At 41.1% G+C, this 27,435-nt stretch overlaps 1 protein-coding gene across 1 annotated transcript in view; it reads left to right on the forward strand.

Annotated features, from left to right (window-relative positions):
- Nucleotides 1–27,435, forward strand: part of LOC112555167 (potassium/sodium hyperpolarization-activated cyclic nucleotide-gated channel 1-like) — a 101,699-nt gene that overhangs the window by 57,407 nt on the left and 16,857 nt on the right. The window contains 2 exon segments of the mRNA XM_025223421.1: nucleotides 14,664–14,759; nucleotides 14,762–14,956. Of these exon segments, the coding sequence (XP_025079206.1) occupies nucleotides 14,664–14,759; nucleotides 14,762–14,956 (291 nt within the window).

Below are 27,435 nucleotides of genomic sequence, written 5' to 3' on the forward strand. Positions count from 1 at the left end.
TCAAGCTAGACGACTCACTTCATCTCTTTAAACGTTCCTTCCATAATGTGAAGCAATCAGCGTCTGTCACTCTGTAACCTTACCAGATCGCCTCCCTTGCCTCTCTGCTGCTTGCCTGCCAGCTTCCCAGACGCCAGCGCCCCCTTGTGTGAAAAGGGATTACACTGTGCAGCAGTGACGTCCCGATAGTGCTGCCAGTCGCTGCTGACAGGCGGCCCACTGGGCCCAGTCTCGGTGCCCGGATGGCCCATTGTGCTCTGTGAGAGGACCTGGCAAGGGACGGCACTCTGTGGATCCGTTTGGGGCACAAATGTCGTCTCCACTCTAGAAAAATATCTTTGATAAATAAATCTACCTTTTCATTTCTTATTTACAGTGTCCCACCTGGATATCTCTCCATTTCTCTCTTCCTCTTGTTTTGTCTCGCTCTCGTCCTTTGCCGTTCTCTCGTTTTCTCATGCTGTTGACCTTTCTTTGAATGTTCGTCCATCCAAGTTTTTTTTTTCTCCAGGTTCACATCTCGCATGCCGCCCTAGCATCATTTTCTCTATAACAGCGGCAGAGCTATATACTTAAAATACAAAAATGAATTTGAAAACTTCAGAGCGCCTGCAACTTCGATCTTGAACAAAAGTCTGTCATTTTTACCATTCCCTCCATCCGACCCTTGGCGTGGCCAGAGTTACTTTCTCAGCGGATGTCCTGGCTTGTTATTGTCGTCTGCAACACCCATACGAGTAATGGCTGAAATAACAGTTGCCGTGTAATGGAAAGATAATATTGTAAATTCGCAGTCACAACGGTGAACTTCTGACAGAAAATACTGAAAATTCTGTGTGCAGCTTCAGCAAGGCAATGATTTTCCTTCGACCGATTTTTTCTTTTTCATTCCTCCGCTTCTTAAAAAAAGTTCAACTTTTTCAAAAACTTTTTTCAAGTTTTTTCCATCGATTCTTTTGTCGTTTCTTCTTTCGTTTGTCAGAACCTTGGCTGGCTGGGTGTGATGAAGGATGGATGGAGGAGTGTGCAGATGTGAGCTTTGAGCTGATTGGCTGGTTAGCCCTGACACATAGATACACACAAACATCACCATCTATGCAAAGAGAGGGCGGTCAAAGCGTGACGTCACGTTTGTACTCAAATACACTCAATCAACATCTGTTCCTGGACTCCTATTGGCTATAGTCGTAAACATATTCAGATAATTTCTTGACCTTTTCTTTGATGACCTCTTTCTTGCACGATGAGTTTGTCGGCGTGTTTCTCGAGTACGGAACAGATTTGAGGAAATAGTATCTTGTATCGGGTTTGACCCAATCATTAAAAAAATAAATTGCACCCGCAATTTAAACCTCTAAAAGATCTGTCAGGGTGTGTCCAAACCGATGTAAATGGACGAAGAAGTAGGTGCGGGAGGGGTTGAAGTCCTGGCGGTGGTTTTACATCAGATAAAAATGCTCTCGCCAACCTCTCCGAACTTTGCTTTCATCAGAGTTTTTATGATATCAGCGGAAGGGTGAGTTTCATCCACTGACTGTAGCTTTCTACAGAGTAATGCTACTTTTATTCCCAGCTTTCAGCGCGCGGACTTCAGACGTGGAGGAGATCTTTAAAAGCATTCTCTGGGGCTACGAGGGTTTGAGTTACCGAGACTAATCATGGTCCGAGCATCCTGCCGGCTATTTTTGGAGCCACCTGTTGCTAATTCTGGTGCTGCCACTCCGCGGATAGCCTCGGCAATTCAATAACGGCGCGAAAGGCGATCTTGTCAAATTGATTTCTTCCTCCCTTCGTTGATGTGTGATGTGAGCTGCAGAAAGTAAAGAGGGAGGAGACATAGCGCGTGCCTGCGTGCCTGCGTGCGTGTGTGTATATATATATTCAGAGGGTGTAATATATACATATATGGGTGGAGGTGATGAGGAGGGGATATATTTTCATAAACAGTCGTGTTTGAGTGAAAGAAAGGTAGGGTGTGTGTTGGAGAGAGAGAGAAAAAGCATGCATACATCCATCATTCTTTGTATTCAGATTGAGTTGTTGTTGTGTGTCTGTGTTCATGTGTGTACCTGTGTGTGTGTGTACGTGTATGCGTGTGTGTGTGTGATCGTTTATCGCTATGGCTTTGCACTTCACGACCAAAACATCAATAAGCTAATCGCTTTCAGCGCTAACAGGGTAATTTCTCTGTTTCCCTGTAATGTGTTACATGTCACGCCAGCCTCGCTCTCCTGCTCCATGGATCGTGACTCAACAACAGGCGTCCACAGAGACAGACAGAAATACAATACACTTGCATGTGTATGTGTGTTTAAATCTTTTATCTATATTCATGTAAGAGACAGAAAGAGTAGTAGACTGCAAACACAGGGTACTCTCTGCATTACCTACTCATTACTGATCCATTATCTTCCCTTGACACTCCATTACCCATTTGATTAGAGATGTAGGCGTACTCCTTACACGCCATATATTTATTAAACATTTATTAATATTAATCAGTATATTACAGTAAATTATTCCATCTACTTCTATTTATAAATTGAGGAAAAGGTCATGAACTGATGACGTAATGTGTTTCACATGAAATTTGCAAGCCACCATTTCAAATATATCGCGAGACCATTGTGGACAATCTCCCATAATTATTCAGTTTGCAAATAAAGAGATGTGTCATACCATCCACACAGCCACAATTATAAAATCGTCAGCCCATTCATCACTCTGCCTGTCAGTTGCAAAGTGAAGGCGCCCACACCGAGATCGATGACAACACATTAGGCCGCGATCAACACCTGGGCAGCCACAGTCGTAAACAAGAAAAAAATAATAATAAAGATTTCCTGACAAAACTCTGTCCATTCGATTCAAAGTTGGATTGCAAGCGATGACGAATGGTAAGGTTTGGGTTTGGGTACCTTGCAGCCAGGTTTCGACTATTTGTTGAGGTTGGTTAGTACCCAGCATGCAGTGGGGCGTCACAGAGCTTCACATCAATGTTCTGTCACGCATGGTTGAGTCAAGCCATTGCTGTGTATTCTGGTTTTGTTGTTGTTGTTGTTTGTTGTTGTTGTTGTTGTTTGTTTTTGTTGGGTTTTTTTGTTTGTTTGTTTGTTTTTTTGCGGGCCTGCTACCCAGTATGTGAAAATTGAATTATGCTGACGTCAGACGTCCAGTTCCGTTATTCACTATCACTGTTACAGGTAAGTATGTTAGGAGGAGTACAAGTCACAGCATTGTCAATACCTTAGAAAATTTCCTATTTCAAGTATCATACAGAAAAATAAATAAAATTTGTGGCTTACATTTTATTTCATGTTTGACGAATGTTAAATATATCACATACAAACTTTTATTGTCGATCACTGGAACTCGAAACCTCCCCATGGAACCATCTCATCATACAAAAATTAACGACACGTGAAGAAAACTATTATTTGTAATCGTCAATTTAGAGAAAATTTGATTTTTTACCCCTTCCTTATCGCACGTGTATGTGTGTTTGTGTGCGTCACTATTGCCCTCGTCCATCTCTCCAAATGAATGTACCCGTAATGACGCAAGGATCAGGTACAGGGCTCAGCTTGCTGCGTGTGTTTGCCTCCCGACATCAGCAGGCTGGAGGTTGCCTAAGATGCGGCATTAACGACAAACTGATTATCAGTCTCATTCCGGGTGGACGAGTAGCTTACCCACAAGCACTCGGGTATTGATTGGACTGTGTGTTCAAGCTGCACGTGCAGGCTTGTAGTTGTGTGTCAGGCGGTGCGGCTAATGGTCTGACTGTTGATTCTAGACTTGCAGTGTTTGTAAACTACCTTTTAACAGTCTGTTGTCAAAGTTTATCTCGTCTGTTTAAATGGCGGACATGAAGGTTGGGAGCAGGGTACGCGAGGACAGACACACAGAGACAGACGCATACACAGGCACACAGATACACCAGCATTCCACACACACACACACATACACACATGCACAAAGACACGTGCATATATCACACACACCCCACAAATACATACACACACCAAATATAAATACTTTCTGGACAAAGAGCATCGTCAGCACGGAGCCAGACACCACGTGATTTCTTCACGTGATTTATACGGACTCACGACGAAAGTTTCAAAGCGCCACCTTTCGGTAACCTTTGTAGAACAGGGTGAGAGGGACTAGACTCTATTCACGTGATGTTACTATCAGTTACACTCTGTCACGTGGAGATGAGGGTGACGTGGTAAAAATTTTCCGTTCATACAACAAATCCATTCGCTACGTCACAAGATCGTTATTTTATTTCCTAGACGTGTCAGTGTGTGTGTATGTGTGTCCGAGATCAGCATGCAAACAAAAATTTATCACTTGTTTTATTTCTGAATTCGTGATTATTACAAAAGTTGAGTTTCTGCACTAAATTCATGTCAAACGATGGGAGGCTGTACTTTATAATGATCACAACAATGGCCGCCACTCACCATCCGGGTCCCATCCCCCAAGGTGTCTCAACCAATCATCGATTTTCATCGGCCCCTAGCCTCAACCTGTAATTTAAGCTATTTGCAAATGCTTTTCAGAGATTGCTTGAACGATAAACCTCGTCTGATGACCGCTTTACTCAATTCTCACTGCAAGAGCGAGGTTCGAGTCCACGGGAGGCGTGTGGGGTGGGAGGTGAGGGGAGCTAACTGTTAGTCTTGGATGACGATGTTTACAAAATACTGTTGATATAAATAAAGGCTTCAGTATTTCGTTGACAAATTGGAACATTGAGATTTTTTTGTCTTAGTAACTACTTTTTTGGTCTGCTAAATGTTTATTTCGAACGGACGACTTCTGCGCATTGAGAAAGAGAGACACAGTCATACAAACAGGATAAAATAAAAGTTGGCTCATCTCTAGTATGTGACAGTTGTATGGAACGTTCATTGAATTCAACGGGATGACTGATTGGATGACTCTGGGGATGCTGTACGGTTTATGAGAAGATGAGGGACGGCAAAAGGTATGTAACGGATAACAAGATGGCGGCATGTCATCGACCCCCTAAAATCCGACGAGAAATAGGACTGTGTCACGGCAAGTCTCATTTTACTAATCACAGTTTTCCCGTTTCTCTTGGTCTCGACCTACCTGCTTCTCTCCTAGCTAAGCTCAGCTTACCTGTAGTCGCAGTTACAGAGCTAACCGCCAGGTGGCATGACTGTTTTAAAGCAGTCATGAACAAAAAAGAAGACAGAAGGGAATACAGAGGAATATCAAAGACTACACGTGCAGACAAAGCAAGCCTACCCGTTCCTCCATGCACATCACGGTTAAACCAGCCATGTAAACATGTAAACAACTTTACACAGCGGTAAGCCGCCTGGCTGTCGTCAAGGCTACGTCACATCCGGTGGTGGCGCTGTTCTCCGTTACACAGCTTACCTCGGAGGTATAATCTGACCGGTAGCTGAACGGACTTGAGGAGCTTTGTTCCGCCTGTCCTAGCCGTGGGTGTGAGTGGCTCGACGTGCCAAAACGACTTGTTTGAATAACGACCGTTGGCGATGGGCGCACCAGACTTCGTTTCATGGCTACAGAAACTCGGCGTCGGGTTTTAGTGGAGAGATCGGGTAGAGTTTGGCACTGAGCCAGTCATTCCGGATATTCCCACTTCTCTTTCCTTCCTGCCATAAAACGCACTTTGTGAACCATCAAGCAGAAACGGGTATCCAGTTGCTTGTGACGTAACCGATTGTAATCTTTCGGTTTTGTGATAATGTTTGTCATAACGGCCATTACGAGGACGCGGGGATCCTGATTGGTTGATGTAAATACGATATGTTGTTTATTTCTTGCTACGGGGACGAAAGTGGTCGGAAATTTCTCGAAAGCAAGCGAAAATGATCCAGACCGTTATTGTCATATTTCACGATGCACCAATCGTATGAATGGTGAAGATCCCTGAGGAGGGCGAAGACCCCGGATGAGGTTAAGGGGATGGCAGGACCTAATCCAAAAATAGTCTGGAAATGTTGGATCACAGAAATATATTTACTATAATCATTCTTGTGCTTCAACAATAGGGGAAGGTTCATCAAAACGCTATAATAATAATAATAATAATAATAATAATAATAATAATAATAATAATAATAATAATAATAATAATAATAATAATTGTTATTGATCAGGTGCCAGTCCAATTTAAAAGAGAGGTAAACAACAACAAAAACAACAACAACAATCATCATAAACACTTTCAGTTTTATCGTCCTCATAAATTGAAGCTTTAGAAGGAGGGTGATCAAATAAAATATAACTTGCTGTAGTACAATCATGCATGATATACAATAACAATCATCATCATCATCATCCATTAACCCTTTATGAGAGAACTATTCCACTGAACTACTCCAGACTCATCGCGAAATCGAAGTTCATGGTTCAATACACAAGAGGTACAACCGCGAAAGCTCGAGCAAATAACTAAATAAAAAGATAAAACGTTTGCCTTCAGAAGTAAGGTAGAAACCTCATTATACTATCACAACTCGGGCCTCTTACAGTTGAAAGTCAACAGAAGAAAAGGGGAAACAATATTGGGACACTCATATTTCTGAAAACTTTAGACACCAGTTGCTCTATATACACAATCAGTAAGTTTGTGATTAAACTGGCATTAACCTTCTATCTGATTATACAACATGAACACAGGAAATGGAACTTTTTATTGACTAGACCTCAAGCTCATTTCCAAAGCCATTGGGATAAAATCAAAGGGTTGCATAACACAGACAGCTCAAATTGAAAGAAAAACAACAAAACTTTCTGAAATGGACAAAGCTAGAGGTGGAGAAATGTTTACTTGATGTTATTTTATTTTGGAATTAAATAAATTTTAGTCGACTCCAGTTCCCAGTCAACATTTTGTGTAGCGGCAGTTTTCTGATGGACATTGTTTTTCGTCCTACGATTTTTTTCTGTCTTTCCTTCGTTATCTATAGGTAAAATAGGTAAAGTTCAGGCCAGGATTATACAAGTAAATCTTCTTACTATAATGACTGGCAATTTGTTCGAACAAACGGGTTTGGACTTCGGGCAGGCGGTAAGAAAATAGTTCGCGTGTTTGCCTTGAAATTTGTGCTGTCTCTCACCTGACCTCTTATCGTTTGAGGAGAGAACTTGGAAAACAGGACACAAACCTGGTGTTTGTGTGGGTGTGGGAGGTGGGAGGGGCTGGATGATTTACTACATGTCAGCAACTAAGACTATATCATGGCAAAGCAGTCAGCCCTGTAAACAGATGTTACTTGCAGGGAAAGAATGGCGTGCCCGAGACGAGATCTGAACTCAGGACAGCCAACTTTCGTTGTATTGGTGACAGACAGGAGCTAACCGTTGCTTACTATGGCTTGACACCTGGTGCTATAGAGGGAAAGTAATACCTTTGAGTGTACAAGTGAGGTGACAACTTGGGCTATACAGGTAAGGTGACAGTTGGACAGGTAAGATATTGGTTGAAGTCGAATGGGTATTGTGTGGACTGGTGATGTTCATCAGTGATGTAACAGCTTTGACTTGGGCTGCAGCTGTAGAGACTCGGGTGGATGTACACTTAAGGTGAAAACCCGTTCTTCTGCATTCTGCAAGGAACAGTTTTTGGATTTTGATGATTTTGGCACTTATCTGTGCACGTAATGTTAGACTAGAAACACTCCACGACCATCCCAAGACCTTAAGGTTCTGACTGCACACTGGCTCCATCTACTGGTCAGACTGATTATAGGACAAACAACAAGCACCAGCCAGGCTGCCGATGAAGATGTATGCTGTTGGCTACTTTTCCAGGCTGGCTGCCCTTGTCTTTTACTGCCTGCCTCCGGGGCCTCCTCTCTGGCGCCACCTAGCGGTCCGTGGACCGCTAATTGACGACAGACCCCCACAAACGGTCGTCTTGGTTTTGGTGGTGTCGTCCCCAACTTGACAAGTGCGTCAGCGATATCAGCCGCACTTCAACACTTCTCCACCATCCGGGCACTTAGGGCCAGCCCCCTATGCTATTTTTGTTCTTAATTAAAAACGCGCTAATGGGAAATCCTAATGGATGTTCTTCCTTTGAAGCTGAACACATGGAAACGACATAGACACGTGACAATCAATTTCAGGATAGTAATTCTGTATTTGGAAACATGAATGATAAGAGCAGCAGTAAATGTTCAGGTGTTGATGGAGCGAACCTACAGATGCGGACCTACAGATTCTTTGATGTATTTTGTTGATGTAGCAGGATGTTGGACATCTATCCAGTCATGAGATGGAAATCACCGCTGACAAGGGAAAAATTATGGCCAACACCACCGGAGATGGCAAAGCATGTCTGCACGAATGGAACTTACCTCCAGGAGGCAAACAACTTCAAATACTTGGGTACAACACCTTACACAGATGGTTGCAGTTATACAGATATTCACATCAACATCCCACCAACGACAACAACAATGGTCAACCTGAACAGGATCTGGCAAAGCAAGATTGACCAGCCAGTACAGTCCATCCCTCATAGTCCCCATCGTAAATCCAATCCCTGATACAAAAACTAAATTTGATCATTGGTCGACGGGATGTACGAGTCTGCAAAGTTGTACAATAAGCAGACATACACTTTGTAAGTTTAACGAATTGATTCTAAGGAAAAGACAGCAAAGTCTGCCATGAGTAATAAGCTTTCGTTATTGTTCCCTCCTCGGGGTGAGGAGAAGTTACAAGACAAGTCCTAACTCTTGATCAAGCCCTAGACGGGGAACACTGGACCCTGCCGTGAAGCCATAAAGGATGAAAATAACTCTCTCGTAAGAAGAGCTGTACAAAGGGGAGACTACACTGGTCTGGTCACAGGGTTTGTAGCAGGCAGGCTAGACAACTCCACATCCCCAACAAAGACATTTATTTCTCTAGCACCCGTCTCTCGGACTTTCTTTATTGTGAGTAGTCGGTTCTGTGAGAGCGAGCAGATTTTTCAGGATTGGGCAATGGCAGAATTAATGGAAAACTATCTTCTGTGTCTCGTGCTGCGAGCTCTTGTACCCTACTCCCCACCCCACTATGCACCTGTCTTCCAATGACGCGATAGGATGGATCCCCCACCTAACCACCCACCCGCACACACACCCGTCCACCCCATGTGTCCTGCTGCATCAAAAAGGACGCAGCTGAGAGACCGGAAATGGAATTTACGCCATTTCGCACCGCCATGATGTTGAAGGGTCTGAGGGGATAAAACACGTTAAGGGGAGAGGTAGAATAAGGGGATGAAGGGGTCAGAGTTCAATTGCACAGAACAAGAACAATCACTCTGATTAAATGAATGAAGACATTAGTCATAGTCGCTAAATGACGAGTAATCACTTTAGTTCGTTACAAGCCAGTCCACCCGAAACTTTCCGAGTATCCCCCGTGTGATACCAGCCGCAAACATCCTCACCTGATTTTTGGGAAGTGGGTCGTAGCTCCATTTCCCATGATACCTCAGTGGTGTCGGAATAGCTGTCGTGGCAATCGCACATTCACATGTATCTCTGAATTCTCCGATTCTCGCCCGTTGCAGTCTTTGTGGACCTCAATGACGTCACGTCCTGCGAGGCTTCCATTTTATATCGGTCTCGCGTGCTTCAGCGAGAAAAAAAAAATCATCAAAGCGATAATTGACGAAATTTTCTTGAGAAACCGACGATCACGTGTCAAAAATTCTGTTCGGTTTCGAGTTCGCATTCACGATCGTGTCTTTAGGGAACTTTTTAAAACAAATATCGGCCAACGTCTGAGTTAGAGAAACTGAGTGTCAAAGGTCAGAAGGAACAAATAATTTTAGAGCAAACGTTCGTTGCAGCTTTAGTCAACAGGCTGCCAAAACATTCGGCAATACAATGGACAGTCAGGGGATGCCGCTCTGGCACTTTGCCCGAGTTAAGAACAACATTTAAGACGATAAACATTGGGACCGTGAGCTGTGTGAGGAATATGGCTGCGGGCTTCTTTCATTTCTTCTGCAAAACACTTCAACTAAACTGAGCATAAAATATAACGAACTTTAGGTTAACCTAACTGAACAATAAAGAACAAAATTAAAACAATATTTCTCGATTTAAATATACTCATGGTTAAAAATGTGATTGGATGATGATACTAAATTATCATCTTCATCCGGGTTCCAAACCTGTCTTTTTTCCGAATGATAAACTTGAATTCATACAGCCCGAGAGAAACGTGGACTTTGTAGAATCGGAGGGTTTGGACACTCGGTCCAGTTACAAGACTTTGCAGTCAGCTGACCTCAGGGACCACGTGCCGCTGACTGCGCATGCGCGTCAAGACATGACACCTCTCCAGGGTCCTGGCCTTTGCAGGAAATTTCCTCCCCTTTGATCAGAGAGCTATTCTTGTCGCCTGCTGCCGCGGTCGGCGACTTGCAATCCGATTTGCATTTTCTATTTATGTAAATCGGAGTAGTCTCCTTTTCGGTTTCTTTATCAGCTCCAGCCACCCGCGTCGTCGAATTGGCAGACGGTCTGGTGATCATGCCGACGGCAGAGATGAGGACCATACAGGATTTTTTCATTCATTCACTCTTTCTGTTTTGAACTTTTTCTTTCAATACTTCTCCCTGTGGTATTCTTGTAATAGACTGTTACTTACTATGTGTTGTTCAAATCCTCGGGGAAGTAAGGACTTGGAATGAGAAGAGTGAGGGATGGGTTGTAGGGATGCTCGAGGAAGGAGGAGGAGGAGGGCGGAAATTCCGTTGGTGACCTGACTGTTGCCCTGCTGTGCAGAAGGGAAGGCTGGAACATCGCATCAAAAATTAAAGGCAAAGTACATCTTACAAGTAAGGGCAGAGAACAATGCTGGGATATTCTCGCCGTGGGTTGTCCTCTCAGACGATTCGAGTGGACGTGTCTCTGACCTTCGGAAAGATAAGTCACGAGGACGAGAAGAGGGCGAGGAGAGGGCGAGGAGAGGACGAGATCAGGATTGCAGCCAGGAACCTTTCTAACACCGTTGTCGTTTTCAACAAGAGGTGAACCAAAAAGGTCAAACACGCAAACGAAAGAACAAACAAACAATGCCCAATAAAGTTGTCTCCCCATCATTACATTAATATCACTAATTAATCAGTGCAATTATCCATGTTGCTGGCATATTGTGGTGACCGACTGGAGCTCAAAGGAACCCAATAGGTTCGGTAGCGTGACTGTCTTTTGTTAGGTTCGTGACAAAAACCTTTTAATTGATAAAAACCTTTGATTGGCCAGGTGCAAATGATCTTAAAAGTTTAATTAATTTTTTGCCTCTATTTTCTGACTCAGCTTATCAAAAACGCAATCAACTGAAGCATTGGGAGAAGAAAAAAGTTTTTTTTCAATTCTATTCTCAAACCTTTGTTTTTGGCCATACAGGCTTAGTGAAGTCCGAAGAAAAATGAAAATAAAGTTAAGAGGAAATTGATGCCATTTTACAAACTTTACCGGAGCTTTTTGTTGCTTAATCACCAGGGTGATTGATGACAACTACAAAAAAGTAGACATGTGAAAGCTCACTCCATTTCCTTTCTTCACAAATTCAATTTTGAACGTGTTGAAAAGAGCGTTTAAAAATGTCCAGGGGAGAAAAACTAGCTGGTGCAAATGCAGAAAGAGTTGTCCTGCACTTAAAACTTTTTTCCCCTAGTACAAGCTTGGGTGTCTTTAGCGGCGTCACGTGATGCGGGAAGACACACTTTCACTGGTAACTCAAGATGGATGGATGGTAAGAGGAAGGAGTAGAACATTTCTCTTCAATTAACCGACTTTCAATGAGACCTCCATTTATTTATCTATACACCAACTGTCACGAAATCATTTCTTCTGTCTGCAGGCAGGGAAACGAACAGTTTAAATGTTATCATATGAAAAGTCTACCTGCTGGCTGGTCCAATGGAAGGATGGTTTGAACAAAGGGAGGAAATTGAAATCATTATGTGACGCACCGGACAATCATTGGCCGTTAGCAACCGTTATTAATTCCAATTTACTTTGAGAACAACGTTTATAATCAGTTTACTTTAAAAGAAAGATGAGTAGAATACTCTCCCATTATCTTATTTTATTACCTCCCTTTTCTTTTTTCCTTTGTGCTGCGTTTATGTTTGTTTGCGTGAGTGTATAAGAGAGAGAATTTTTTTGACTAATTGAAGTTATTCATCATTAATTTAGAGTCTTTAGTCACCAAGACAACGCCCCATCATTAGTTGTGTAAAATACATACATTATTCATGACATAGAGACTTGTGAAAAGAGTGAGTGGCATTCATCTGTCGAGGGAGAGGATCAGGTGGAGGAGTCGTCACACGTCCATGGAGTGAGACTGAGGGTTGGTAGACAGACTAGCATCGTGTGGGAGGTTGTTAGGAGGAATCCTGATGGAGGAGATGGGTTGTTAATGCACCGTAGAGGTTGTGATGGAAGTGGAGAGAGAGAGGGGGACTAGGTTTCGCTAGTAGATAAAAAGCCAGTAACAATGTTACTAACATACTGTTGACACCATGTGACATAATATCATTGGTTTAGTCACGGGGATAACAGTCAAAGGTCAGAGCTGTCTAGCTGAGATGTCTGGAATGAGAATCATCATCATCATCATCTTTCTTCTTCTTCTCTTAGTCCTGCATTTCTTCTGCCTCTCCACTTAAGATCTTCGACTTGTGCTGCCTTCATTTCCCGCATTTCCTTTGTTCAGTTTTTCTATCGTATTCTCTAGCGTTTTCCGATTTCTGCAATTAATTTTTTTTCTTCCCTGCGTAATCTACTTTCCGCTTTAATTATGTCTCTTTTCTCAGTTATCTTGTCTTTTTTATTCCTTTCCTATAAATTACTGTCATCACGTGACCACTCTCGCAGATAGAATGACACAGATTTCTCATTTAGTAAAGTTTCATCAGGCAGTAAGCTCATGCAATAACCTAGATGCACTTAATGCCAGTGTCACATTACCCTGCACATAAATATTGTTTGAATTATAAAGTAGGTAATTATATTGGGCTGTAAGGTCATTGGCAAGTCATTACGAGGCAGTGACCTCGCCTGCAAATTGTTGGGTCCAAAGGTCACCAAAGGCTGCTAAATGATCTCTAGGGCTCCATTTCGATTTAAATATATATGTAACTAGGATTTTCTCGCAGTTTATATCTGTACCTAGGTAGGTTTGAGTGTTGTTCTGGTCTCGTGCGATGATAGATGTTCACTACTGCGCATGCCTGTATGTGCATATCGGTGCAAGATGATTGGAGAAAGGTGTTTATGCTGAGTCAGTAGCTAAGGCCATCATCATCATCATCATCATCATTATCTTCATTTTATTATTATTATTATTATTATTATTATTATTATTATTATATTATTATTATTATATTATTATTATTCATAGTGTATTCGTCATGAGTCCGCAACAAAACCTGCGGCAGTAGTAATCTACCTTTTACCTTTGTCGTTTCAATGACAATAGAAGATGAAGAAGTTGAGACCTGTTGTTGTTGTTGTTGTTGTTGTTGTTGTAGTAGTAGTAGTAGTAGAATCTTGTACTCACTGATGCTCAACCTGGAGCAAAATTATCATAGCTTTACCCTCGCAAAAGTTGCAGAGCAGAGAACTCTAAGCGGATTATGTCACTTGATCTTTGTTGATATTTGGATGATTCAATTATTTAGAGAGCTTTAAGGTTAAGGTTAAAGTTTATTGTTAGGGGTAGGAACAGGGCTTATGAGTATAAAATAAACTGGACGTAGAAATAAAACAAGATAATGAAACAACTGATCACATATTCTGACACTGTCCATTGAGTAAAGACTTTAGGGACAAACTACGGAAAATGCTAAATAACCAGAATTATTCAAAAGAAATTAGGTTTTGCACGGAAATTGTGTTGTTTGGTATTGGTAGAACTGAGGAGGTTGACAAAGCTTTCAACTTGATTATTCTAGAAATTATTTTTTAATTTATAAATGGAGATTCCTGAAGGCTATACCAACAATGGATAGGTTTATTCCATTTGTGAAGTCACGATATATTTTGGAGCAATATCTGGCATTTATTAATAGCACACAAATCTACTTTTGGAAACAGTGGCTCGCATTTAGTCACGTGACGCCACTATCTATAATGATGCTGTCACTTTTGTGATGCCCGGCGACGGACGGCTATTCAAAACTTTTTTTTCCATTTATCCCTTAGAAAGGGAGGAGAAAGGACAAGAGTTACCCGAATATAACTTCTTTTGTGACTGATTGGAACTACTTCCATAATAAATGTTATGTCCATCAATCCCAGCTAATGTACATTTGTCAGAGACACTTTGTGATTTATTTCCTGACAACGACTTTGGTGGACATAGTTGTATCTAAATATCAAATGCGTTTTCATGATCAGTTCCTTAAAATGCAAGAGGTTTTTACATAGTTGAAAACTGTTTGAATTTTGAATGGGAAATCATTTTTTTATTTGTTTGTTGTCTGTTTGTTTTTTGTGGTTGTCTTTCATTAGTGGATGTAATAGCGGGGAGAGGAGGGATATGCTAAATTCAAATGAGGGCAAAAGATAGGAAAAAGTAAGTTTTTAAAAACCTGAAATGTGAACCTTTGTGGTGTTTCTTTGCAGCGCGACTGGATGCTGTGAAAACATACATGAACCTCAGAAGGGTGCCGTTAAAACTGCAAGACCGTGTCATCAAATGGTTTGACTATTTGTGGATGTGTAACAATCCACGGATGAAGACAAAGCTCTGAGCTTGCTGCCTGACAAGCTGAAGGCGGAGATCGCCATCCACGTGCACCTGGACACGCTCAAGCGCGTGGAAATCTTCCAGAACACGGAGGCCGGCTTCCTGTGTGAACTGGTGCTGCGTCTTCGTCCTGTCCTCTTCTCTCCCGGAGATTATATATGTCGCAATGGTAAGTATCAGTTCCTCTTTGTATCTTATTGTGCCAGCTCATTTGTTTTTAGTTTTATCATTCGTACTTGCTTTCTTTCCGTTTCCTTCTTTCATTTTTCAATCTTTCTCTTCGTTTTCTGTCATTCTTTCCTTTTTTCTTTTTGTTTTAATTTCGTTCTTTCTACCTGTAATTCTGTTTTTTGCTTGTTTCTTTTTGCGTTTTTCTTTGTTTTTGGGATTCCTTATGCAGTATTTTGTTTTCTCTATTTATGTTTTCTTAGTTTTGTTTTTCTTTGCTTCTTTTTTATTGTACACTCTTTAACTACTTTTTCGGGGTTTTTACTTCTTTTTCGTTATTTCTTTTTTTTTTCGTTGCTTGTTTTGTCTCTTTTTTTTAAATTTCCTTTTTACTTTCTTCCGTAGTTATTTTTTGTTATTATTTTTTTTGTGACCTTTTTTCCTCTTGTTTTGTTTTGTTTTTTTTGTAATTTTTTTTTTCTTCTCAATTTTTGTTTCATTTCCTCTTTTTTAAGTTTTTTTTTTTTTCGCATTTTTTTTTGGGGGGGGGGGTTCTGGTTCTTTTGTTTCCTTCTTTCGTTCTTTTTTGCTCCTTTCTTCCTTTATTTTCTTTTTGTCTTTACTTTAATTCTTTTTATCTTTTTGTAACCTCTCTTTTTTAAGTGATTATTTCTTTGTTTTTAATTTCTGACGAGTAATTTATAACTCGCGTTGTTCTTGTCTCTGATATTGTGTATAGTTTATGGTAATGAGGTAATGAGGCGGGTCACAAATCAGGTTTAAGACATCAACACGTGTACTAACCACACCGTACATCAAGTCAGACAGTAAATGTTTTTCAGTCTTGTTTGATCTTTCAACATGGTAACGGAGATGTACCAGGCAACCGTGAGTGTTTATTACCGATTTGTTCCCCTGAACTTCTTTAGAGAAGCAATTCAATTTCTTCTTAAACTTTAAGTCCATAAGAGACTCGGGGATCTGAGGAACATTTCGTTATCGTCAACTCCGCTCTCCATCTAATTATCATTCTTTCGTTTTTTTCTTTCTTTCACTTTTCCTTTCCTCCTAATTTATTGCAGACATACTAGCATATCCATCTCCAATGCTCACAAACTTCACTTGATAACTAAGACATGACAAACAGCCTTAAGAAAAAATGACGATGAAATAGGGCAAGTAGGGAGGTATAATGGTGCAAGATGTTAAAAAGAAAACAAATCTTTGAATCAGATGTGAGAAGATTCGACTAGAAATCATAGAAAGGAATAGATAAAAGTTAAAAAAAAAAACACCAGGTATTTCAAGGTTCTAATTTGTGCACGTCTTTCGCCAAGTGGTCATTCTGGAAACATAAAGAAAGGGCTTAATGACACCAGAACCAAGGCAAGGAACTAATTACAAGGGCAGACAGAAGAAGAGAGAAAAGGGGAGATAATTACGAGCGTAGGAAAAAGCACAAGGAAGTGGGAAAGGAAACATAAATGCAGGTGACGAAAAGAGAAATAAAAAAACAACAAATTTCTATTTAGGGATGATAATGTCACACAGGTAATGCGTCAAAGAACTAATAATAGAACACAAATTGCGACAATGGCGGAGTGGAGTGCGAACACGTTTCCAGGAAAAATTAAAATAAGTTTATATATTATCTGAGTAACTTAGCAACAACAAGCAGTATACATCATACAGCAGATGTATTCTGTCAGTGGTTGATTACTCATTAAAAAAAATTCTGACTCTTGCTGTAAAGGACAGGTTTATACAATGAGAATAGCGGGCTTGTCTGTCTTTTGCTGTCCTTCTGGCATTATTCTGCTGCAGTGGTGCCATTTTGTCTGCAATTTTTCTTGGCCATTTTCTTGACAATGTCTTGAAAACGAGTCGCCACTTAAAGACCTCGGTGATAATCTGCATCTCAAGGAAGAAGCGGAAGTGCTCTTTATGGTTGTAAATCGACGAGAGCAAGAACATTGACTGCGGAAACAAATGTGAAAAAAAACCAAAGGTTCCCCCAGAAATAGCTGTGAGTAGCTAACAGACCGTCTAGCCAACCGGTAAAATGAAAAAAGTCGGGTGGTGACCTTTACTCAGAAGACAGCATGTCCTTTAGAAGCAGCCACGCAGACCAGGCCAATGTATATTGTCACTACAACAGCGACTACGACTACTCCCGTCCTTGATAAGACCACAAAGTTCTTCACGACAGCATTATTAAAAGTGTTAGAAGAAAGGGTCTATAAACAGAAAGTGGAGCATGGCAATGGGGGTCATGGTCACTGAAGATATCCACAGTCTTTTATAAAGAAACGAGGAGAAAATCCAGAGAATGGCCAACAGTTTAACAACCCAAAACTGCAAGCCGCCATGAGCGATACTAAAAATAGTGTCATGTTAACCTTAGAGTAGTTTATGATGGATATACATATTTATTTATATAGATAGTGTTTATTGGTAATACAGCGTTATTTACAAATGTACAAATTAAAGACCATGAGACATGCCAATGGACTGTCCTTCATTATAAGCAATTATACCACAAACGCAAATAGCTTTTCATCGAGGATTGCGGTCTGAGGCTGGAAACAGAAGTATCCAAAGCTTAAATTCAGAAAATTTTTAGTTTGAATTCAAAATGGTTTTTCGGAAGCAATTTTTTTATTTTAGTTTTATTTTTTTATTTTGGTCCTTTGACAATTTATTTTAATCTCTGTGTTTTCTCCATCTAATTATTTTAACCCACTGTCAGCTGTCGCATCTTTTTTTTTTTCTTTTCTTTCTGTCCGTCACTTTTTTTCTGATGATTGATTGTAATTAACTCTACATTTATCTTTAAGGACATGAAGATAAAGAAACAAAAATAATTGTTGTCTCAAAAAAGTTTATATCGTATCCTTCAAAAACATTTCTCATCTGTCTTTTGACTTACAATTTTCGATTTGCATGCTGACAACGGGACTTCTGACTTACACAGTCACCAGCCTGGAGAAATAACTTTGATAAGAATGAATTACTGAAAAAAAAGTATTTTAAGATGTCCCGGCTGAGAAAACAGGAATGCCACCCACATCACAAAATGCGATTTCTTGAGGACTATGAGGAGTTTGGCGGTAAGAGGAAGAGACCGAGTATTCATACTGTTTCCTAGCAACAAGTTAACCTTACCAAAAGAAAAATGAGCCATCAGAATATTTACTCGAACCCTTCTGGCTAGATAGATGGAAAGAACAGTCATCAATCTACAACAGAACTAGGTCTCAAAAATCTTATTGAGTTTGTTGGTTGGTTTATTTGTTTAAAAAGTTTTTTTCAAGTAGTGATTCATGTTCGCAACGTGTGTGTGTGAGTTTGTTTGTTTGTTTGTTTATTTATTTGTTTGTTTATTGGTTTGTTGTTTGTTTGTTTGTTTGTTTGTTTGTTTGTTTGTTTGTTTGTTTGTTTGTGTTGGAGAGGTATATGGCTAAGGAAGAGGAGGAAACCGGGGTATCCGAGGAAAATTCCCTTGTCGGCATGTGAGCACGTGTTACATGCAGAGAGACTTACATGTGAGATATCCACCCCGGGTAGTATGGCTGTCACCAAGGTGGTGACAAGCTAAGTGGACAGCTTTTTTTACTGAAATAACCTGGGATGTTGTAGTTAGAATCCAGAGATATTTCGCTTCCCATCAGCCGACCTCCTGTTAGCAGCTGACTCCATTTTCAAACTTTCGGGAGCACAGCTTTATCCAAAACAACACCCAGCTCTGCTGATTTTTTTGTTCACGATGCATGGTTGTATCCCAGCTTGACACGGTGAGCCACTTTAACATTGAATACCTCCACGACCACTGCAGCTCCTTACTCTTTTCTTGAACTACACCGCACACTGTTATTTTCATTTACATCTCATGCGAGATGGACAGAGAGAAGGGCTTCTGTCCTGTGGGTCTCGTGAACCTCTTTGAAGAGGTCGAACAGAAAATAAAACAAAAAATAAAAATAAACGATGTGGAGAAGGGAAAATATATTTTTCTTTGTCCTACTGTCTGAGGGTGAGTGGTGAGCGCGGACGGGTGGCGACAGCTGTGTAGGAGCACAAAGTGTAGTGAACACCCGGATGATGGGCAGCTTCACCAGTCCTCCGGCCAGCGAGAGCTCTTCAGACATTGATCCCCCGGTCCGGTGGGATGGATCGCGAAGGTCTCACAGAGGAAGAAGAAAAAGAACCGTCCCTCCTCAAACTTTTCTCTGTTTCTTGTCTCTCTGACCTGGGCTGGTCGTGCTGTTTAGATTGATGATGATACCCTTCTCTCCCTCTTTCTCTCTACATTAGGGGTGGGCTATTCGTGCGCATGTCCCCACCATCGCCAACATCGAGTTCAAGGGTTCACGTTGGCCACGCTTTTTTTGTTCTCCTTGTGTCACGTGCTCCATGCCACAAAATCACTTTTCATCAGAAAGATCCGAAGAATTATTTTAATGCTTTAATACTTCTATCACATCATCATTGCCTGTCATCCCTTTTGTTCTGTATTTAAGTCAATAACAGTATTTCGTGTCCGACATTATCACCCTGGCAGATGTCTGTTTTTCGGCTGATGGATGGTGTGTTTACACTTTCGATGCCCTATAGAAGGCAGCCATAAAAAAGCGGAAGTGGTTCATCTTCTATTTCTTCCCCTGTCTTCATCATGGAGTGTGAAGCATTGCAAGAGTAATTGCATACTAATTTTAGAAACAGGCTATTTTTAGCATCATTCAATAGGTCACACTCACCGTTCTGGCCACCACTTTATTCTCAGGCACGACCCGGGGTCACTTGAAATCTTCCACAAGAGGATTAGTTTTCCCTTGCTTGGCTTGCCAGTGTCCTTCAAGTGTGAGTGTGACACTGCCCATACTCTAATGTCAATCCAGACATTGCCTTCTTCACCCACGGCCCTTTAGGGGCACAAAAGAATCCAACCTCAAGGCTTACGATCTTCGAGAAGAATATGGATTGCTCTGGTTCCGATCTCGCCAGAAATAAGCTCCCTCGTCCACCATCTTGCACCTCTTTCCAGCTTCTCCTCTTTCTTTCCTCTTCCAATCGTTAAGCATCGCATTTCCTGCTGACCAGATATTTTCTCTCCTGCCATTTTGATTGCAGCTGGAATGTCTTCCCCATCTGAACTTTCCTTTTGTAACTGTGATCTCGGAAAACTGAGGTCTCCTCCATCTGTCCTCCTCGATACTATGCAGTCCTCCAAGCCACACCCTCCTCACCTTGAATCATTCTTTGATTCCTTCTCAACAGTTCTGTGTTTGTATTGTATGTCCAGACCTGTCTGTCGTGTCTCATTCCTCTTGTCAGAGTGGCATGGTGTGTCAGAGTCGAAATTGTCGGACTGGCCTTTCTCATGATGTCTTAATGACATATCTTTCTTTCCACAGGGGGAAGAATTTAATAGATGTTCAGACTTCAGTTTCCGCGTTCAAAAGTATCTGAGTTTCAAGTATTTCGGTGGCTTTGCTCGAAAGAGACAGCCAACGGTTACAGAAAGGCTCACCCACCCGTAAGATTAAAAACAGCGATAGCAACCCTCTCACATCCTAGGCCCTAGAGATGTTGAACCACTCACAGTTTGTTCCAAATTCTTTATCTTTTAGAATAAAAGAAGTCAGGTTCATCCCTCAAGACCATAAATTCTAACTGACAGTTACAATGGGCATCATGGGTTCCAGAACATACTTTTCATTTCCTGCTGCAGAAACATTTTTAATCCCTCAACAATTTTTAGGATCATTTGTCATGTTTTTTCCCTCACTCCTTTTTCAGATACTTAGCTCCTGACAGCAGCAGAAAATCCGATGAGCAAGAAAGACTTTAGCTATTAGATTGATCATGTTTGTCCCCTCCCTAAATCTCGTGTCTTTCTCTCCATCCTTTTTTTCCACCGTCGAATGTTCCGGATGAAATATTGCTGTACTCCTTCTTTTACTTTCGGGAGGAAAAAAAACTGTTGCGTTACCCCGTGGGTCTGCTGGACCTGATGTCAGAAAATATATTGCGGTGGTGTTGGATGCGATGGGACCTGTCGGATCAATCACCCGCTGGCCCCTTGATGGGGACTGCTGTTTCCCATCGCAGACAGATTTAAAGGGGGGAGGGATGTCCGCGTCTTTGAAGGCAACGGTCACGCCAACTGGTACCAACAGATGTGGACCTCCCGGTCCGTCAATATTTGCCCCGACGGTATCTTTAGCCGAGTGTCTGATTGCAGTTTAGACGCGTCGAGTTTAGGGTCAAAGGGCAATCTTTGCGCAGCACCAGTCCTGGTAAGCAACGACCGCCATCTTACTAACGGGCATGTCGAGGTTTAGTGTTTCTTACTCTAGAGATCGCTCTTGGGTTTTATTACATCGCTGTCCCTTCTCTACCTCTCTGTGTCTGAATGTTCGTGCCGACATCTTGCTGTTCCTTCTCCATTCTGTCTCTCTTTTCCTCTTTTTCTTATATTTCATTTCTTTTCTGACTTTTGCAAAGTTTTTCTCCTTTTTTTTTTTTTGTTGTTTTTTTTTTGTTGTTGTTGTTGTTTTTGTTTTTGTTTTTTTTGGTTTTTTTGTTTTGTTTTTTGTTTGCGAAGTTATGGGAAAAGATGAAAGTAATCGATATCGATCAGATGAAACTCAAAGAAAACAAATATTTTCGATATAATTGGCTGGTGACGTCATTGTACCGTCAGTTTTAATTAATCTCGCGAGACTGTGTGTTATCTATCACGTGTCACATAAGACATGCGAGAAAGTATTTTTCGATAGACAGGTTTCTAGTGGAGAGAAGGTGTTTAGAGGAATAACTACCTATCATAAGTCTATCAGGCCTAGTTACGTGTTTGTCATCAGTAAACATTTTTTTAAACAATAACTGTTTTTAGTATATTTTTCGGCGAAGACATGTTTATCAGGCATGTACATACGTTCACCAAACACAAATGTTCATCAAAACTCTCCACCTCCATGCTGTATGTTCGGTAGCTCAGACCAAGATATATATTATTTGACAAGATCCCCCGCAGCTCTTCATATTTCAGTGGTGACGAAGCTCTTGGGATAACTTGTCCAGGCACGCATCCAGCCATGCTGTCCAATTTGTCCCAGTCCTCTGCGCTTTCTTTTCTCGAAGCTTCCTCCATGGCTAAACATCTCCGCGCCTCCCAGGATGTCTTTTTTCTGTTACCCAGGCTTACTGCAAACAATATTTTCGCTTCGGAAATGAAATTGCCCTGAAGAGGAATTTTGTGTTTTTCGATCCGGGCTTGGACAGTATTCAGCAAATGTAGACCGAAATAACTTTCTGACCATTAATGCCTTTGACGAGTGTCTTTCTCCTCGTCTGTCCATCCTAAGAACCCTGGGTTGATAAAACTTCACTCCCATAGCTTCTCTTCCAAACATTGTAGTTCCTAGTTTTGTTAATTCTCATAAAGAGAATAAAATACTGGACTGGGAAAAACAGACAAGAGTTGAAGATTAATACCGGTCACATGAAAAATTGTAAAATTTGTGAGCGTGCGTGTGACTGGAATTTGGGTAGGAATGTTTAGTTTTCTTTCGTCTTACTCACTTTAGTTTTATTTTTTACGGGGTTTTTATATATCTTAATCATGGATACTTAGCAGATGAAAAAAGTTGTCCTTTGTACGGTGTCCCACCCGACAAAGAAGCGTGTCCATATTTTTTACTATGGGTTAACATTTTATGTGGGAATATATGTAGGAAGTAGAGTCCGACATTTTAATGTTCTTGAATACTTCAATGGACAAATATAGACTTTTAGAAAACTTACTGCTAAAATATTTATGCTCAAAAATGAGCTGATAGTTCGTTAAAGAATTAGTAGGGTAGGACTGATTTGATGACTGTCGGTGTAATGTGCTAACTACAAATTATTTACCTAATTGTAATAATTATGTAACCCCCTTCAAAACAGCTGATAAACAAAAGAATAAATAATTTTCTCCCTTTACCACTTTGTCTCAGTTTTTATAGCCAGTCATAGATCAGGGTAAGTAGGTGTAGCAATTCTGTATACCCGTTCCTAAAGACTTCTGATAGAAGATGTGGACATCCTGTCTCAATGTTTCAGCATCCTTCGTTCTGAATGGTCATGGTCATTCATAGAAACCGGTGACAATCAGTCAATCATCCACAAATTATGTCCAAAATCATCAAAACCATGTTTTGTCACATCACTCACTCTCTGACTCCCTCGCTGGTCTGGGAATTTATGGTCATGACAAAGAAACCGAGACATGTTAACCAACAGCCACCATTACACCTCTGCAAATCATTTTCACCTCCACTTCAACTCATTTTTCCCCTTCTTGCGTGTTAAACCCAATTCCGATTTCTTAGCTGTAATTACATTTCTGTGAAGATGTGAAAGTGTGAATGTGGGTGCGGTGAAGACTGCGAGGCTTTGTGTGCAGCAGACAGATTTATACCTGCAGCAAGTGTTCCATCATGACGCCCGCCGGACTAATTTGGTCCTCGCCTCCTCCGACTCCAGTCATAATGATTTATTGGAGCGGAGCTGGAGTAGTCTGGTGGGATCGAATCCTTCAGATTATCGATTGGCCAAAAGAACCGCTAAGGTCACCCATGTCATGTGCTGTTCCTCCAGCGATCTTTCTTCTTCTCGTCCCAGAATTCCTGATAAGCAGTCAGACGAACGATTCCATCCTTTGCATGTCTGTATGTCTGCGCTCCTGTCTTCCTCTCGCTCTCCTGTCTAATTTAGTCGGTTTTTTTCTGTCGTGTCTGTCGGTTGATCTGCCAGGTTGTCGATCTTGTCTGTGATTTCCTTTATAACAATTTGTACATAATGATACGTTTCGTATCTCAAAAACACCTACGGGTGGCTTTTTCTTGAGGTTTACTTATGTGAGACTGATTATTCTTGTGATTGTGTGTGTGCGTGCGTGCGCAAATATGCGAAAAACCTTAAAATAGCGCCTCCACCCTCAAAGGAGTGTCTTTGACCAGTCTTTTGGACATTTAATTTAATTTTGTTATTGTTTTTATTATCATCATCATCATCATCATCATCATCATCATCATCATCATCATCATCATCATCATCATCATCGTCATCATCGTCACAAATCTGGATGAAGACTCATTCTGTTCAGGAGAGAAATCTTTAAACATCGGAGTTCTCACCTGTCCATTTTGATGACCTCTTTCTTTCCTACTTCCTCAACACCATCTTCTTCATCCTTCTCTCTTGATGGGTGAACGAGTGACGCAATGGGTGCCTGTCGCCAACACACTGTGAAAATCGAATGTACCGGGTTCAAATTCCGTCAAGAGAACGCCGTTTGTTTATTTGTTTGTTTGTTTGTTTGTTTGTTTTTTGTTTGATTGTTTTTTTGCTTTTGTTTTTCTTTTTTTTTCTTTTTTTTTTTTTGTTATTGTTGTTTGTTTGGTTTTTTTTGTATATGGCACCTGTTTGCTCCGTCAGAGTAAAAACCGCTTCGCCCTTTCCTCTTCATTTTAGAGACAGAGAGAAGGAAAAAATACACTCTTTGTTACCGTTTTACCTCTCCACTGCAGTTTGTGTATCTATCTGTGAAAGATTTCGATTTGTCTAAATACAAATATTAATGAGGATACAATAGCGAGTAACATATTCCGATAACAAATAATTCTGTGTTGTTACAGAGATATTCATGAGCACTTGACGACTGAACACTCCAAATCACGTGATCAACTTTTCTCGTTAGTTTTGCCATCGAACTCTTTGAAATAAGAACAGTGGCTTGCGTGTGAGATTTATTTTTCCTTTGGCATGTGAGAGGATGTGAACCACTTGTTCTCCCGCAGCGTCCCCCGTAAAATCCTCTAACGACCTCCATCCTCATCCTCCCACCCATTCCTCACCTCAACCTGAGTGCATCTTGTTCTTATTTGTCCTTCTTTCTTCCCTCCGCCTGACTAATGCGGCCCGTGCATTACTTTATTGCTTTTCTAACCTCCTTTATGTTGAGATCCAGGGGCAGAAACTCGCCGACCTTGCGATCCTTCATACTATCTTGTGAAAATTCCGATGGAGGCTCGTGGAGATCAAGCTGCGGCGCACGTTCGCCATACAAGCATGGCGGCCAAGCGTGATGCTACGATTGGTCAATTCAACGAGACGTGACGCTATGATTGGCCGAGCTGATGAAGCTACTCTGTGCCGAGCCTTGCGGGAGTAATTTGGCACGTGCTCATCTTCGCTCCTATTTCCTTCTGGACTTCAAGCCTCGCTCTCTGGCGAGAACTCCTATGGAATTTAATCTCGTGAAATCTCGGAGTTTAATTTCCTCTTCACTGTTCTTTCCAGTGTCATTTCTTGCACGCGTCTCGCTGAATTGCCGTTACCGAGCATGACGTTGCCTTGCCATGTATGACGTCATTCAGATAAACGGTCTGGCGGAAACACGTACCCTCGACAGCAACAGCATTGTCATTATCATCATCGCGAATGTGCTTGATGACCTTTCTTCAACAGAGAGGAAGACCCAATTTTATCAGCTGGAACTTTTAATATGAAAAAAGTGGAAGGAGGAGACAATTCAAATCAGAGAGTGAGAGAGAGAATGTTTAGTGTAGAAAAAAGCATAAATTTTTAATATGAAAAATGGGTGGAGTTAATATACCGGAAGTGGTGAGATAAAAATCAATATGGAAGGAAGGAAAAAAAAGAAAGAGGAATATGAAGTTAAGTAATAAGATAAAAATATAGTGGGGTAAGGAAAAGAAGGAAACAAAGAAAATATTCAAATGAACGAACAAAATAAAATACAAAGAAATAAAAGGGGGATAAAATCAGGTTGAGAGAACCAAATGAATAAAGACACGAAGGAAGGATGAGAAAGAGAGAGAGAGAGAGATGGAGGAAGGGTGATGTGACCTCGAGTTTAGAACCACCACCATCGATCTCTACTCCATCAGTCAGACGCTGAAGGGGTGGAGGAAGAGAGTGACAGGGAGGGTTCAATTCCACGTAGCATATTAAATTTGTCGTCCCTCGCCTGTTGAGATTCGTCCCCGCTACTCCACCTTCTCCCCCCGACTCCTTGTGTCGGGCTCCGTGGCGCCCGCCTCCCAGACAAGCTGAAGAACACTTGTGGGAATACACGTGGGGTGGTCGCCACTAGTCCACCTCTCGCACATTCCCGGCGATCCTCGCTCGCCACGAGAACATCCCCTCGGAGCCCACCCACATCGGTCCTGTTGTAGACATACATCGATCTCGCTTTCAGTGTATGAACTTCCTGTTCGCACTTGTTTACCACGAGCTAATCTTCCTTTCAGTGGGCAGTGGAAATGCCGACATCTCTCAGACAATGACATTTGTTTAGTCTCAACTGTTGGAGGCTGGAACCTCTTCCTGCTGTTACTGACCATCGCTTTGAAGTCCTGGATGAACCTACATCGTGAATTTAAATCGCTTGTCCTACTTTATGCTAACATGTTAATATAATATAATTAATTAATTAATATTATTACAGCCGCTATATCTACCTCCGTGTTGCGATTTTCGATGGTAAGCAGAGGAAAAAAAGTTGTGAAAAGAGTTTAGTGTCAATGAAGTTTTTTTTAAAAAAAATAGTTTCAGCATTTTTGTTTAAAAGTTTGTTACCCAAACTTTGAGAGACTAGAATGTTCTTGAACACTCAGCAGCTGGAGCTGTTCTTTGGGTCGGTTGACATGACTCTTAAACGGTGGTTGCTGTAAACAAATGGAATTTTTTTTTTTGGACTGGTTCTAATTAGTTGGAGGGCTTTTGAAGATGGTGAAACTGCAGAATCTTCATTATGGAGACGATGGGGGTTGAGAGATCAAGCTGTGGGGCTATTTATCCAGCCTGAGATCATTTATTTATTTGCAAAGTTGCACAATAGTTTTGTTTTGTTTTGCTTTGCTTTGCTTTGCTTTGTTTTGCTTTGTTTTGTTTTGTTTTGTTTTCTTTTCTTTTCTTTTCTTTTCTTTTCTTTTCTTTTGGTTTAGTTTGGTTTGGTTTGGTTTTGCTTGCTTTTTAATCTTTTAATGACTGTAAAGGGCAATTTTAAAAAGGTGTCTGCTACGGATTTCTTGAAAAATAATTTTCAATCAATTTTTAGTTTTCCTCCTTTTGTTCGTGAACCCTTCAAAAATATAAAAAAATGTAAAAACAAAAAAATAAAGCAAGAAAGAGAAAGAAAACAGTAAAGAAATTGTCTAGAAGGCTAGGTGCTGAACATTCATCCATTCACACATTCTGGACTGTCCAACGTCTTCCCTTCCTCTTCCTTCATTTTGTGTAATCTGCCAAATCGTCTTTATTCCCGGCGAGTTTTTAATGAAGCTTGTAGTGCATATTTCCCCGATCACAGTCGCACAGTTTAACTCCTGTCCATAACTGGTGTTGCTAGATTACATTCACGGACATGTCCGCCCTGGCACTCTGAAGAACAGTTGAAGCAATCAT

The sequence above is a fragment of the Pomacea canaliculata genome, linkage group LG14 (assembly GCF_003073045.1).
Source record: "Pomacea canaliculata isolate SZHN2017 linkage group LG14, ASM307304v1, whole genome shotgun sequence".
In the NCBI taxonomy this organism is placed as follows: domain Eukaryota; kingdom Metazoa; phylum Mollusca; class Gastropoda; order Architaenioglossa; family Ampullariidae; genus Pomacea; species Pomacea canaliculata.